Below are 16,092 nucleotides of genomic sequence, written 5' to 3' on the forward strand. Positions count from 1 at the left end.
GGGTCCTCCGAGCAAAAAGATTTGGAGGATGATGATTCTCTGGTGTGAACGTGGGCTCCGGTATGTACGTAATACCTATGAACGAAAGTAGAAAGATGAATCGACAAGTTACCGATCAGAAATATTCTTTATTTTTCTAACTTCTATTTTGCATATATTTTGCTCAGCTAATTGTAACAATTATCGAGTACGCACACGACTCACAGAATCTTTGAACACATGGAGATTATATTTTCTTCCGATTTTAATTTTTGTTGTAAACTACGAAATCTAGATAAAGAAAGAAAAAAGACATAAATAGATCAGCATTTAGAAAGAAATATTGTATATATAAGCGAGAAACTTTTTCTCTTTCTAAGCATGAGGACCATCAAAATATGGTAGAATTATTTCCGTTCCCCTAATAAGCGAAGCGAAATTAGTCATCTAATGAGATAAAGTAGACTGCACGGATAAAATCGCAGATTAAAGTATTATTCTAATATGATATCAAGAAATTTGAATCCGTAAAAGTTCTCTATTAAAGAAAAATATATCGTTTGAGAAAGTGAAGAATTTAGTCCCCATTGAATAACAGTTACGGTCTCTTGTTCCCTGTAAACCATAGTCTAGTCCACGTCTGCGCGTGTCCGTATAGTATTCTAAGTCATCCGTTATTTATTAATTTATGCTCGACATTTTCTCGTGAATGATATATATACATATATAATATATTTAGTGTATCTGTAATTCATGATATTGAAAACAATACGTTCCACGAGCGTTCGTGATGAAATTTAAAAGTTTATTAGTGCCACTATTATATATAGTTATCGAACTTTCTAGTCTATTGCTAGCGACTCTATTTTTTTAAAAATATTATACCACGTTACGTTTTGCGACTATTGACATGTCAATTACAAAGAAATCTCAAATTATTGTGAATATAAATGAAATGTTAATAAAACGGAACGGGGGAGTCTAGGCGATTTCAGGTTTCTTTGTTTAATTGAGAAGGAACAGAAGTGGGATCGTTTTCAGTGGTATTTTATTAACAACAATAAATACTGTCCATGAAAAACTTAGCAGGCGTGTGATGCATGTGTGTATGAGACCTGTGATGCCGTTACATTACAAGTAATTATAATTCGCGCACGAAACGGTTAATTTGCGGCACTCGTTAAACGGGATGAAAATCTGGCGCGAGACCATTGTGTGGGTGTAGCCACCTGAAGACATTCCATGATAAAAGTAAGTCTCGCGATCCGACGAACTTGCCCCTGAAGAACCGGAGACGCGTCATGACGTTAAGAGGAGACTTGTACGCTCTTTCAGACACTGTTCTCGTGCATTACAGATTTTTTTGTTTTCCTTTTTTAGAAACACGCAGATAATTAGTTTTGAAGTAACGCGACCGTCGCACATACATTGTCTTTGAGTTGGATTGTGCTGTATCACCAGTCAAGATTCAGTTTATTCTCCGGTCATCATCTCCATGAATTCTGGAACGAAGAGCAACCAATATTAGAACAGTATACGACACACAACACGTAAATATAATTTAGTATCGTATGTTTATCAAACCAACTGAACGATAAACAACGGTAAATAATGAAAGTTCGTCGAAAGTACAGTCATCGAGTTGGCAATTGTCACAAGAATCAGAGGCGCTAGTAAATCACAAAGGCTTGATAGTACTGGCAGTTGCTTTGAAAATACGACACGTCAAGAAAGCATCAACAAGTAGCCGATTCTCGCGTCAGCTATCCAAGATAAACAAAATGGAATAGTCGTGTCGGTGGCACCGCAGACGCATCCCAGTTCACTATTTACCAATCCATAGATCTTCCTGGTATTGGCAACGTTACGCAGAAGAATAAATTATCGTTGATGCGTGAAGCAGTTTTGCAGGTTGTTCAGCATTGAGGAAAAGGGAGAAATGCCAAGCGTCTTGCACAATTCGGAATTGCTAGAAAGTCAAATTATGCCGCGGGGAACGTGGAAAACTTGGACTCCGACGTGATTTAATAACAAATGAATCCTGAAAATAATGGTGCAACAGATTTGGTGACTTCCACAGCAGGGAAAAATAATGAGGCTAATGATTCTCCTTAGTTTATGAAGTACAACCGTGCGTAACAAGTTAGTGAACGTATCTCGCGTGGAAAAGGAGCACACAGCGGAATAAATATGCATTTATTTCGCGAGGAAGAAAATCGATACGTGGGAATTTTTAGTCCGCGAATACTTGGAGGACCTTGTAAGCTGTGAAATTTTCCAGAATTACTATAAAATACCGGCAACGCACAATGTAAGATCGTGTCGCGTTTCTGAGAGGGCACATAAATAGCAGGAAGCAAAAAGGAGTGGCGGTCTCGATTCATCCGAACGGGTATAAATAAACTCCAGTGTACGCTTGAAATGCACCTGTCGGCTCTCCAGTGCGATAACCAATGGCGATGTTATTTATCGCGGAGAGGCTTACGCGCGAACGCTATAGCGAGAGATGTAACAGTAAGCAAAAATTTTAAAGAGTATCCAAGTCTTGCAACGAAAATATTTATACGCAGATTGACTGAATGATTTTACCATCGAAATCAACGGTGCCAGATCCATCGGAGTCAATTTCCTCGATCATGATGTCAAGTTCTTCATCCGTAAGCTGGTCATCGAGTTCTCTCAGGATTTCACGCAAACACGTAGTCGGGATGTAGCCGTTTCCTGTTGAAGGAAAACATGTTTCGCCATCTGTCACCATCTTTCAATTCAGCTGATCCCATAAGTAACAGGGTGGTTAACGAAAGACCCCCACGGTTACTAATATACACACGGATCTCGAGGAATCATAATGTCGTCGGTTTATAAACGTAGACACGAAAGTAAAACTAAAAACAGTGTCATTTGTGGATGCTTCCGGTGATTAATACACCACCGAATGGGAACCGACGGGGCATTAATTCACGTCCGAGACCGTTCGGTTTGAATCCGTGATTCATGGAGGGTTTCGTGACGAAACGCGGTCGATTCTTGGCCGGCGGCCCGTCAAGACATCTCGAATTCGGTCAGCTTTCATTCCCATGCGAGACGGGGAACGCGAACAGCTCTTTTACTACGTATTCCGGGAACAGAGGGCTATTCTCGGTGAAGCCGATTATATATCATTCTTCATTCTCGGTTCCCGCCACGCTTCCCTCGCCGGCTCGTTTTCTCCAGTCATGGACGACAATAGACGAACGGAAATCGTTCGCCGACAAAACCGAAACGAGTTCTCAACCGCGCGGGATTTATTTGTATCGACGAGAATAAGTCTACCTTCTTTATCGTAGAGCCTGAACGCTTCCCGAAGCTCCTTCTCCAGGGCTTCAGCGTCCTCCTCGACTATGAATTTCGCGGCTAGCGTGACGAACTCCTCGAACTCAAGACGTCCAGATTCTGGAAGTAAGCAACAGTGCTGGCGTGTAACGATTCCACTTTTATTTCGGTTAACAATTCGTATAATTGTAAATTTAGTATTTCTCTACCACTAAGGAAAGTTGAATAATAAGTTAACGCGAACGATTTACAGATCGTTCTTTACCCACGAATGCTAAGGTGGATTTTATGGTCGTACGTGATAAAGTGGGGTCGAATCTGACCCGAGTTTGATTTTCCTATTTTCAGACGGGTAAAAGAAATGATTATGTTGAACATGTATTTTTATTTATTTATATAATAAGGAATACTAATTGGGGTAATATAATATGTATAAGTATTAAACGTTTACTAAATAATAAATATTTTGAAACGAGAATAATGAAAAAATCATGAAAAACAAAGTGGGGACAGTACGAAAGGAACTATATCTTGGGTCGACCCGGACCTTACTGTTAGAGCGTTAATTGTCAAGGAAAATTTCGACTCATTACTATTACTCGTTTCCATTCAATTTATTCGCTTATTTATCCTTATATTAATTACCGTACCATTAGTTTAACACGTTGATTGCCACAGTGCAAAAGGCAGTACGTAGCCAGTCACGCGTTATTTCATTTTTGTAAAGTCATAAAACGTCGATAAAATATATCCATTTAGTTAAACTGCATTCATGTGTAGAGTGGTAACGCGAGAAGCATTTTCGATAAGTGTTGCTCACTCGTCTGACCGATGCCCGACTCGTACTACTCACTGTCAGCGTCGACTTCCTCGATCAGCTCGTCGAGAATCTTCTTGTTGAAGGGCTGTCCCATCAATCTGAGGATGTCGGCCACCATGTCGGTGGGGATGCTTCCGCTCTTCTCCCTGTCGAAGCTGTCGAACGCTTTGCGGAGGACTGGACAATAAATCGGAGCGGTTTCATTGTTGAAGAAAAAAAAAGTAAAAAATTAGAAAAATTTCTCGAAAACGGTCGGCGAAGAATGGATTGAACACGGTGCATGTGTTGGACGGACTTTCGACTTGACTCTCGTCGGCACGCCGGGTTAAAAGCACTCGGCGATACGGTTCAGATTTAGAATCCGATGTTAATGCCCTTCCGTACCCCCGCGATTCTGGCCCGAAGCTTATTTGGCTTGGTGCACCATCGTTCATACTAGTTAGAACGTTTATTTATCGTTGTCGACTGGCGGCGATCCGTGCGATGAAATTTTACGGTAATTTACACGCTGGCCTGTTCGCGTTATGCACCGGGAAAAGATCGCGCAGTAATTCGGCGCTGAAGCCTGCGAAACACTTACGGTGAAAGAAATTCAATTTATATATGTCCGAGGGATATTTTAAGAGAGTTCAACTCGGAATTGATTGGGCTATGGAAATCGTAGAGAGTCCTATCTGTTACATCGAACGTATTGTTGGACATTTTTCCAATCGATCGATACCAGAGTATTCTTTACAATTTTATTTAGATATCGTCCGTATCGTTGTTGTTGTCGAAGAATGCAATTCTTTCAATATTCAATCGCTCTCAGGCTATCCTGTATGCTATAACCGGTTAATTCGACCAAAAACTCGATGTTAAGTCGGTTAAGAATTTCTGAAGTGCACCGATTATTTTGTTCAAAATGACGGGGAAAGGCCCTATCCATCGTCGGAGTGAAACGAACGCAAAAAACTGTTTCAAATGGACGGAACGAAAGTCGTTGATTTTGTACGTTATCCACGGAGCGAAATGGATTTCTATTTTTCGATCCGCGTATCGTTTCCCACTGGAGAAACCTTCCTCTATTTTTACCGATCCGATTCCCGCGATCGAATCGTCACGCGATACGCGCTAACTCGGTTCCGTAGCTATACATAGGCACCCGCTGGCTGCCCCCGATCGAATCGAAGCACAAATAAACTCCGTGAACGCGTCTTGTAGAAGCGGGCGATAACTTATCCGTTACGCTCGCTCCTTGCTCTATTTTCAATTTCCTTTTAACCGGTCTTTAACTTTCCCTCTCAATTAATCCCTATTTCTATTGAAAATTCACCAGATAAAATTTCGAAGCAGCCGAATCGTGGGGGAGCCTTCGACTAGCCTAGCCAAATTCCCCGTCCGCGTAAACAGAAATTACACGGGGTTTTGAAATCGACGACAGACCCGTTTTTGTTCCGGAATCGTGGCCTGGCATTCGAACACAACAACCCTGTTTCTATGTATCGCGAACGTCAGTTGCGTGTAGACGAGTCACAACGAAGGGACTAAAGATAGGTTGGGTCGGCGAAGCCGCGAGATCTTCCGGAGACGATTTAACGAGGGTTCACGCTGACGAAAGGGTCAGGAAGCCGAAAGGGAAACGTCGACAGCGAAGACGCAGTCAGGCAGAGAGTGGGGATCTAAATTTAGTTTCCGTCCAGTAAACACGATACCCGTTTCGCCTTCGACGAACGTCGGGAGGATTGAAATACCGGAAAGCCAAGAATGGCGCGACGTGCACGACTCCGATCACGTTGAATCGAAGAGCGATCAAGGTGCCCGTTTGATTTCGATTTAAACGCGAATGAATTATTCGGGAACGATTCGATCGGCATGATGCTTCGAATCGAATTTTTAAATTCTTCGTATTGGTGTTTAACGACAAAGCATCTACAACTTGAATTATTTGCTTCCTATCGAATGATTGTTAAGACGAATCTCCTTGCTATATCTAAATATAGTCGACGCGACACGATTGTGTTTCCTCATCTCGACATTTGATCCTGGAGAGGAGAAGGAGAAGGCTTTTTTTAACGTTCCACCGAGAATCAAATCGGACAATACAGTAGAAATTATTGTTGGGCAAGTCTGTTGATTGACTAATTACGTACCAGCAATTTGTTCAGGGGGAAGTTCATCGGCCTGTGAACAGAAGAAGAATGAAACTGAAGGGGGGTATTACTTCGCCGTTTGTCCACTGATAATGATGCTTTCTTGCAAATATTAATTTATTAATTGTTCATATGCCAATAGAGGACGTTCAAGAATTAACCGAGAAAACGATGTTTTGTTACTCTGATCGGGTAGATTCTGCGAGCATGTTACGAATAAGGTATTGAATTAATTCGAAGAAATCTCGATGAGGAGACGTGCAATGTTAAACATCGTACCAAGAAAATTCGTGCACGTTTTTTTTAAAAGTTTTTTTATTAATTATTCACCGGTGGGCTATACTTGCAAGATTAAGTGAGCAGAGAAAGAACATCGATTATTGTCAATAATAAATATAGAAGAGATAATGACCACGAGCGACGCTTGCTACTTGACGCAGTAGAAATAGCCGCCAGTGGCCAGACATCGAGCAACAGCCTTTCTTCCGTCGACTCCGGAGAATTACTTCAATACATTCGGAATGTATTTTCAAGTGATCACTGAATCCTAACTAAAAATATCTTTTTATATTATACATACCTGTTCATAATATAATACGTTAATAGAAAATTTATATTGTTTTCTAAAATGGTCCAACCGATAGGAAGAAAGGCGTGTCCCGATAGAAAAGTCGCCATGTAAGAAACAATCACGTTTCCAGGACCTCGACCTCCAGGGCAACATGTAATCACGATTAATTTCGATCACCGTGCACGATCAATGAACAAAAAAAAAAATAGTGAAACAGGCCAGATATGGTGCAACTACAATTGTCAAGTGTGTGAGAGAGAGAGAGAGAGAGAGAGAGAGAGAGAGAAAAAAAGAATAAATCAAAAACGTGAGACATAGAGAGTACAAGTGGATGCAGGCATTCCGTAGTCAGACATGGGGTGTACGATCGTTTCCAACGTCAGACTGAACATTTACAATAACAACTCCAATAATCGATCCGATAGTCCAGATCAGGAATGCTCTAACGTTTACACTTTTTTTTTTCTGCTGACGTCGAAAGTTCATCATGCTTCCCGTGCTTCATTCCCGAGTCAAAAAAAGACAGCCAGAGTGGGCAGACACAGAAGAGAACGATAGAGAGACAGACTGAAGAGGCGAGGCACGATCATTCGATATACACAAGAAAAAAAAATACAATAAATAAATAATACAGTAGGAAAACGTGTATGTTTACCAGGGCGACGACTTACGATATCATCAATAGAACATACCATGGTGGCGCGGGTCTTTTTTTTTTTTTTTTTTTTACTTTAAAACGGTTACTTTCTTTTGGTTTGTTTAAACACTGGTATTATACTACTCTGTACTGGGTGCGTGACGAGGTGAGTTCACGCGTCGGGTTACGATGTTACTTCGCGGCGTTTGAACGAGCGAGGTGGTTTTGATATGGTGGAGGTGTTGCTGACTGTCCGGGCACTGTCACGAGGAACGGTCACCGTCGCGGTAATATTCGAATTGGAGGATATAGCGGTTGCGTGGCGTGCCCGGACCGCACCCCGCCTCCTACCTCCAGCCGCCACCAGTCCTTAGCTTTTCTCGCCCTCTCTCTTCGCTTCTCTTCTCTCGTCTCCTCTGCCTCGTCTCGCTTCGCGTCTCGTAGCGGGCCTTAAAGCTTTTGGAAAGGCGCTTGCGCTATTTCTGGGATGCAGACGGTACCGCGAGGCTCGAAATCAGGGCCGTCCTTTCGGTTTCCCCTACCGGCCATTTCCTCGTGCCTCTGTTTTTCGCTGTGGACATCATTTTGTTTTCTCTTCTTTTTTTACCTTGGCGCCAATCGCGATTATCAGCTGCGTTGGAATATTTCCTCGTGGCAGCTTGTCTCCATTCGAAGAATGATTCTTCCGAGTGGATGCTTAGGACGGGAGATAACTCTTGATGCATCCGTTCGGCTGATCCTAACGGTGGACCCCCATCGAGGAGCGTCTCTGTCTTCTTTTACTGAAAAGTAAAGAGAGAAAGAAGACTTTGTATAGATTTATTGTACCGGTTAACGTACATGTATTCCAAAACGGAAAAGTCACATTATCCTTGCGATATACCACGATGATACGTCCTTCCTTGTGCACCACTTTGCTGGGATCCCAACGCAAGAACTTAATGGCTTCTAAGAAGCCTCCGACCCGCGTAATTTTCTACGGGCTGTAAAGATGCGAAGCTGGAGATATTTTCGTGAGCGTCCAGCGTGTGCATCTCGTGTGGTGCTCCGAACAGACTTTGAAGCCGTCCATCTTGACACGTACAGATCGTGTTGTCGCTGAAGTATAAACGAACGAAAAAATAACGGCGAACAGGAAGAAGACCGAAAATGCTCGGATGGATCCGTGAATGCAAGAAGATTAAATTGAACATTCTTTTCGAGCCGTCGAAGAGAAAAAAAGACGACGTGGACAAGCATAACTTCTCTTTCGCTCTTGCGACAAGCAAATATCTCGTGAGCGAAAGTGTCTTTTTTTTTTTTTTTTAATTTTAGATGCCCGCTGGGGCGCGTTTCGTTGACTCGTGAGAGTTCTTGAATCGTTCATTGAATCAGCGGTGTGTCGCGTATACGTCTTTTCGAGAATGATATCCGCCGCGCTGACGGTTACGAAAATAGGAGAATGAAAAGTCGCCGCGGCCTGCGTAAACGACAGTAAAGCCCGACAGTAAGGGTACACCCGTTGCGAATCAATGTAAAGGGGACTTATTTGCATCGGGAGGAGGAGGGCAAAAGCTCCGGGGCTGCCAGAAAACAAAAGGAACAATTTATGCCTACGTGCACTGTCTGGTCAGTGCCATGCGACTTAGGCGGAGCACAGCTGATCTAGAACAGAATAAGTAGGTCTAAAGCTGATCCAAAAGAGCAGATGTAAAGTAGGTCTCAACCCTGATAATTAAAGCGTAAATTACAGAGACGCGAAAGACTCACGATACAATACTTATTCTGTGTAATAACGTTACTTACAATATTCAGTGGGAAATCATTTTCTATAATATTCATCTTATCTTTAATGTTTAATTTGTTCTTTACATATGACCACTAGAATCCAATTTATACGTTCATTTTCCAGGTGAAATAACTTCCAAGTATTTTCAGCATTGTCTATACAGTTGCTTCTGAAACCACCCCCCCCCCCCCCCCCCCCCGTAGTTTTCTTTTTACACTGCTGTGTGACGTTTCTTTCACTGACATTAGAAACAGACAAGAAAAAAATAACAGCGAGCCTGGTTTTGCATCAAGTTCCATCCTTTTCCGTGTTTCCATCAGAAGCATCATCGACAGAGACAGGTTGCTTGAAAGTGGCCACGTTTAAGAACGAAATATAGGTTGTTGGGTGGACAGTTGCCAGTAGAGTATCGTTTTCCGGTCTGGACAGCAGTCTAGAAAAACAATAAACAAATACTGCTGTTTTACGTCTCTTCTTTTCCTTTTTACTCATCACCCCTGTATTCTAAATTTCAAGAATTCTGAATACATGATTATCATTCAATTAAGAGAACGTCACAAATACATTACACTGTAATTACAAATTTTAGCTACTCACCCATCAGTATACGTTCTATTTGTTGGTTCTTTGAAACCGTAGGAGTGTTAGATCACATATCGTTCCGTTCAAGGTTTACCAATGGGATGAGTAACATGGTTATTATTGATGGAACATCGCTGGGATAATAAAGTAGGTCGGGTAACGCAAGAATCAGACACCGGGGCCTGTGTGGCTGGAGAAACGTAGAGATTAACACTTTTGGAGATGATCCAAAATGTACACGCCTAAGTGCCACACTATACGCGGCGGCACGTTGTCAACTATTGTTTATCGGCGATACGAGCATCCAGCGGTCATTCAGTGCCGCACGGTAACTTGGTACACATTTAGTAGCCTCCAATTCCGGAATGTTTCCTGCGTAATAATCGAAGGATTACGTTAATATCACGCGATGAAATAAATCAAACCAGGAAGCTGATACGTCTTTGCCAAATGCACACTTATGATTGTGCCAATGCAAATTCCTTGTGATATGAGAACCGACGACATGATTTTCCTTAATGCAGCTGTTCTCTTCCCTCTTAATCCATATTCCAACTATCGGAATCTAAATGGGAGCATTACGGTTACACACAAAATTAAATGTACGCCTTATATTAAACATATGTAAGGCACGACGAAACAGATATTGGAATAATCGAATAGGAATTAGTATTCGCCTTAATTGCATTACAATTGTAAACATTGCTAATAACATACCCACCCATTGAATTCCTTCCTGTTATGTGTACTCGTTTAATTTTACGAGTGCACGAAGCTTTTGTCGATTGTATATCGACGCTTCGACTAACGTTTATGAAACAGGCTATAATGTCTCAACGCCGTGTAAGTAAATGTTTGTATTTTCACTACCGCACAGGAATAGAATATAAAATTTGGCGAGGGATTTTCCTTCGCCGAGATATACGCTGGCACGATTCCAATTCAAACAAGCAAATAAAGCATTAGAATGGCCCGCGTTAGACTGTTTATAATGGATTACAATCCGTGATCCGTTATAACTCTTCATCCGCAATAGGATTGGGTCTAATTGATTCGTATTAAAATCTTTGGACGCCCAATGTAAATTACGATCAGAAGGTTCGCGATATAACGTGGACCGCTAATGCAGTCATACGGCTTGCCAGAAAGATGGATTTTATGATCGCAAAATATTCGGTAATGAACGCGGCCTGTCGATTCCTCAAAAACGGCGAGCGCGATTAATCATTTGTCGCGCATCTAAACATGAAATACGCTCAAACGTGACTTAAGAGTGTATTACAGTCACTAAGTATTTAAGTACATTACAAATTTCTCTGGAGGCTTCTTTATTGGGCTTTTAACCGTGTACTCCATCAAGTTGGGATAAATAACTGTAAAAAAAAACAGTAACTTTTGATGTCTTTTTCGATTGGAAGAAAATAAAATATATTACACTGCCGTTCAAAAATTTGAAGCATTTCCAAAAGTATGTACAATGTAATTAAATGATATATCGAAACGCACCCAAACTTCTGAGCGGTAATGCAAGTAACTGAAACTACTATAAATAAAGAAGATTTTATTACGTGTACGCATTCATTCGTATCAAAAGATCCGTTACAGAGTCTTGCATCCGACATAGTAAACAATTAGAGCCACACATTCTCACACTGCATACATTATTGAGTACCAGTCGACAGTAGTGCCAACAGTGCGCTCGTCGCGCCAACAGAGAATATGTAATTAACAGCTGGAGTAAATGTCTTCAGAATGTAGAATGAAGATACAATTACAAGGACTAAAAATAAAGCATTGTTGTAGAAGATTGAGAAAGTAGTTGCCTCATAATCGGCTACTTCATTTTTCTTCCATAGGATCCTAGAAAAATTTAACTGAGTTATAATTTAACTCATTAAAAATGTTACTGCTTATTGAGCATACAATGTTTCTGAATAATTTATACTGTTACCAAGACCTTGGCCTCAGCAACAATCTAGTAACAACATAATTATATTAACATTCAAGACATTGAATTACCTTTCATCTTTTTCCTTTTTGCTCATCTTCTTGTCCTCGGCCAATTTCCTGCTCATTTCCTTGGTCACAGCATCCTCCCTTTTCACTGCAATCTAGAATAAACATAATGTCTCTATTTATTTAGATCTAAACCACAAACACACCAAGGTATCAAAAATTCTTGAATGTAAGACATTGCCTTTGTCTGTTCATATATAAATACAGTTTACCCACCTTATGTTTAAGGATAAATTTAGTATTTTTGTATGCAAGTGCGAGGGCATATGTACTCGCTAGCGTAACTAAAACGAAGGAGATCAAATTGGCGTAAATGTCGATCAAGTGGATCCTCCAAAAGAGCCCTGAAACATATAGAGGTTACCTTAAATGAAAACTGAATGTTTTCCGTAACGATTTATTTGTTTTTGAAGTTATGATATAAACATAGACTGAAATTTCATACAGATTGCAAAGAAGTGATCAAATCAACAATAAGTCTGATACTTGATAAGTTCTCTGTACTCACAGATGGGGATCGCTGAAACGATGAAGGCATTGCCATAGAAAAGCGCGGAGGATTTCGTTGACACGTTCCGTGAAAAGTCTTGGAGAAGCAGCTCTTCTTCTTTAGTGAACGCCTTCGATTTTCCAGACATTTTCTGTGTTCTTTTCTCAGGTACTTCGAGTCTAGTCCAAACAACGAATTGTCACGATACGTCCACGCGAACCGTAAACTTGCTAACAATTCAATACGCACGCGCAGTAACGGACAGTGTGGAGGCGCGTGTGACGACGTGTCCGTAGGAACGTCACTTCGATGGTGTGTCACCACAGATTAAGAAATTGTAGCGATGCCTATGAAAATGAAACAGAACGAAGTCGTTACGTTTGTTCGCTAATCTATGGACGAATTGTTAATAAAATTTAACTCTTCTCTGACAAATGAGAGTCATCAAGGTATAAACGTTTGTTTGTGAATGTCTTTTTAATCGTAGAGGAGCTTTAAAAAAAAAACATTTTACCTACAAGTACAACTGGTTGTATACACAAAGGGGCCATTCTAGTACTTACAGTTTATCGCCAGATGGCTAAATATTTTTCATCGAAACAAATTTCATTGCACTCGAAGCTCTGTTTAAATTATGTAATTAATGTCAGACGAAACTGTCCTATGAAAAGCTCTTATTGGTCACAACTTCTAAACCAGACTAAGGATTGGTTTTCGGAGATGAGGTTTGCTCCGATTGGTCAAGATCAACGAAATTCAAGTTCAAATAAGTGTAGCGGATATTGTTTAACCGCCGTTCGCCTGATGCTGAAGAGTGAAATAACGCTGTTCTTTCGTTTCTCAACGGTGAATTCCGATCGGTTTTTTCTTTTCTGATATATATATGTTAATGGAAACGATAGGAACCATGAATCCGTGCACGAAATAAGCACTTTATTGTTATGAGAATATTAGGTAATTTGGACTGTAAACAATTACAACTTTGTAGACTGTTCATACGTGTGACTGCGAGGGATTTGACGTTGTATTATTGTGGGCAACGAGGTTTGTTTTATAAGATTGCTGTCATTGTCGTTCGTATACACGTTCTTTTTCACGAACAACACACCTTTCATTTTATTGAAAATCGGATTGCAATTAGTGAGAATCCTTTCGTACTCAAATGTTGTTCTGAATCGTTTAAGTGATTCTATGAACATTTATATTCAAGGAAGCATGAACGGTAGAAGAGGATTTGATTTGTTTGATAAATGATTTTTGGATGTTATCTTTTTATTGATATTTGGGTAATGCATGTATTATTGCTTTATTCGCACTTTTCAGAGTCCACCCCATTTTATTATATTCACATTAATCTGTAATACACTGTTTCTTCAGATGGAGTCACGCTTACCAAAGCCAAAAATTCAATTAGCAAATTCAATTAATCATACAACCAGTATTAACCTAAATATGAATAATCAGAAAGTAACAAAAAACCAAAGGACTGTGCCTTCAAGTTCGAATGGTATTTCTGAAACTCTGAAAAAGGCCAAGAGTACATTGAACATTAATTCTAAAAGTACAATTGAGAATAAGCCGCCACCTAAACAAAATCTTACTAGAGCAAAGACTATGTCATCTATTACTACTAGAGCAATAAAGAGGCCAGCTACTGGTACTGTAATGCATACAGAAGCTAAAAAACTATTCACCCGGCCTAATATTACCCGACCAACAACTATGCAAAAAACTAATGCTGCATTAACAAGTAATATAACCACTAGAAGTACACAAAATGCAACAGCTACGAAGCCACAGAATGCAACTGTAGCTAAGTTTCCTAAATGGGACTTAAAAAAGCGTCTGGCCCACACAAGTGAAGAGTTGTCTAATTTAAGACAAAAGTATAAAGAAATTACATCAAAGTTCAATACTCTTCAAGATCAATTGAACTCTCTTGAAACAAATACCAATACATATAAGGTGAAGGCAGTAGAATATGAGAATCTGAACAAGGTATTAGATACTGAACTAAAAGAGCTAAAGATAAATATGTGTAGTATACAAGAGGAAAAAGAAGACTTGACTAAACGTCTAAAAGAATCAGAGGAATCGTTTAAAAATGTTTCAAATTCATTGAAGGAATTTAAAGAAAAATGTACTTCACAGGAAGAATTAATATTAAAACAAACGTCCGCGATAAGAGATTTACAGACAAGCCTAGAGGATGAGAAGTTGATTAATGAGGAACTGACCTCAGTAAAACATGATTTACAATCTTTAATCCATACTATGGATAAAGATCGTAGAACTCTACACAATGCTATACAAGAACTTAAGGGAAATATCAGAGTATTTTGCAGGGTGAGACCTAGAACTCCCACTGAACTTGGGAAAGTGTATGTGTTGTATATTTAACTAGTGCTAAAATTTGATTAAACAACATTTATGGCAATTGTTTTCACTGTTTACAGGATGTGTACCATGAACTTTATCGATGAATCCACCATCGAGGTTAGCAAGTATGATGGATCTGATTCAGTCAGTTGCAGTGGAAAACAGAGAGGAACACGACAGGAATTCTCCTTTGATAAAGTTTTTCCACCAACGGCTAAACAGGAAGATATTTTTGAAGAGTTAGCTCTTCTAGTACAGTCTGCCTTAGAAGGGTATAACGTTTGTGTGTTTGCATATGGCCAGACTGGTTCTGGTAAAACATATACCATGGAAGGTTTGCCAGGCTTTGACACAGAGGGCATGATACCTAGAACGGTATAATATCGGTTTCATTTACAGCCGAGAAATAATATATTTCAGTAGCAAAAATGCATGCTCATTTCAATTTCTGTATTCAGGTACGGCATATATTTCAAGAGATGAAACAATTCCAATTACTTGGCTGGGAATACAAAATAGAAGCCAGTTTCCTCGAGATTTATAATGAGCACATTGTTGATTTATTAGACTCTCAACCAAAGACACACGAGATCCGAATGGCTGATAGTAAGGGACATGATTTGTACGTTAGCAACCTCAAGATCGAGGAAATACATAGTCCTGAAGAATTGCACAAATGTCTTTTAACTGCTCAACGTAACAGGGCAGTTGCGGCAACTCAATCGAACGAGCGGTAAATTTATGTTCTTTGTCTTCAATACATATAAATTAATTCATACTATCATGTGTGGGAAACGGCTATGGAATTGTATTTTGTTTTTAGATCGTCGAGATCGCATTCAGTGGCAAGAATAAAACTTATCGGAACACATAAGACGAAAGAAGAGATTTCAATCGGAAACCTAAATCTAGTCGACTTAGCGGGTTCTGAACGATTAAAAGGCGAAGAGTCAGTTCGACTGGCTGAAACGAAAAACATTAATAAATCGTTAGCTAATCTAGGTAATGTTATTCTTGCTCTTTTGAAAAAGCAAGAACATGTGCCTTACAGAAATTCAAAACTCACTCATTTACTAATGCCATCTTTGGGTGGAAATTCGAAGACTTTAATGTTGTTAAATGTATCGCCTTTAGACGAGTGTTATAACGAAACGTTAAACTCGTTGAGATTCGCTAGCAATGTAAACAACTGCAAAACGGGCAACGTGAAGCGAACACGAACCGTTTTACAAAATTCTTCATAAAGTCTTATCGTACGAAATTGTATTGCCATACTTTCCTAACTCGATTAGATCGCCAAATAATACATTTTAATTTGTAACAATTGAAGGTTTATGAAACACGTATTTTTATGCTATCTGACAATTTTTTTTTAAACTCGTACAAAATAGTTGTAAATAGTTAAA

At 39.9% G+C, this 16,092-nt stretch overlaps 3 protein-coding genes across 7 annotated transcripts; 1 reads left to right on the plus strand and 2 right to left on the minus strand.

Annotated features, from left to right (window-relative positions):
* Positions 1-28: 28 nt before the first annotated feature.
* LOC107192341 (troponin C) lies at positions 29-7,873 on the minus strand. 3 transcript variants are annotated; one of them, XM_015581564.1, is made up of 7 exons: positions 7,486-7,873; positions 6,244-6,274; positions 4,145-4,288; positions 3,292-3,411; positions 2,569-2,700; positions 1,407-1,481; positions 29-75 (listed from the first exon to the last, which is right to left on the minus strand). In XM_015581564.1, the coding sequence occupies exons 1-6, from the start codon at positions 7,507-7,509 to the stop codon at positions 1,453-1,455; spliced, it is 480 nt and encodes a 159-aa protein (XP_015437050.1). In that variant the 5' UTR covers positions 7,510-7,873; the 3' UTR covers positions 29-75; positions 1,407-1,452. The 3 variants fall into 3 exon arrangements, with proteins under 3 accessions (XP_015437050.1, XP_015437049.1, XP_015437051.1); XM_015581563.1 differs by lacking the exon at positions 29-75 and having other exon boundaries at positions 1,011-1,481; positions 7,486-7,872; XM_015581565.1 differs by lacking the exon at positions 29-75 and having other exon boundaries at positions 1,011-1,481; positions 7,507-7,871.
* A 3,469-nt stretch (positions 7,874-11,342) lies between these two features.
* On the minus strand, positions 11,343-12,549 carry LOC107192334 (translocon-associated protein subunit gamma). The gene is made up of 4 exons (XM_015581554.1): positions 12,326-12,549; positions 12,034-12,161; positions 11,821-11,912; positions 11,343-11,661 (listed from the first exon to the last, which is right to left on the minus strand). Exons 1-4 carry the CDS (start codon positions 12,453-12,455, stop codon positions 11,463-11,465), a joined length of 549 nt encoding a protein of 182 aa, XP_015437040.1. The 5' UTR covers positions 12,456-12,549; the 3' UTR covers positions 11,343-11,462.
* Positions 12,550-13,098: 549 nt separating this feature from the next.
* On the plus strand, positions 13,099-15,980 carry LOC107192331 (protein claret segregational-like). 3 transcript variants are annotated; one of them, XM_015581549.1, is made up of 5 exons: positions 13,099-13,351; positions 13,685-14,688; positions 14,764-15,061; positions 15,145-15,419; positions 15,510-15,980. In XM_015581549.1, exons 2-5 carry the CDS (start codon positions 13,685-13,687, stop codon positions 15,928-15,930), a joined length of 1,998 nt encoding a protein of 665 aa, XP_015437035.1. In that variant the 5' UTR covers positions 13,099-13,351; the 3' UTR covers positions 15,931-15,980. The 3 variants fall into 3 exon arrangements, with proteins under 3 accessions (XP_015437035.1, XP_015437036.1, XP_015437034.1); XM_015581550.1 differs by having other exon boundaries at positions 13,099-13,261; XM_015581548.1 differs by lacking the exon at positions 13,099-13,351 and adding an exon at positions 13,538-13,593.
* Positions 15,981-16,092: the final 112 nt, after the last annotated feature.

Source organism: Dufourea novaeangliae, unplaced genomic scaffold (assembly GCF_001272555.1).
Source record: "Dufourea novaeangliae isolate 0120121106 unplaced genomic scaffold, ASM127255v1 scaffold335, whole genome shotgun sequence".
NCBI lineage: Eukaryota > Metazoa > Arthropoda > Insecta > Hymenoptera > Halictidae > Dufourea > Dufourea novaeangliae.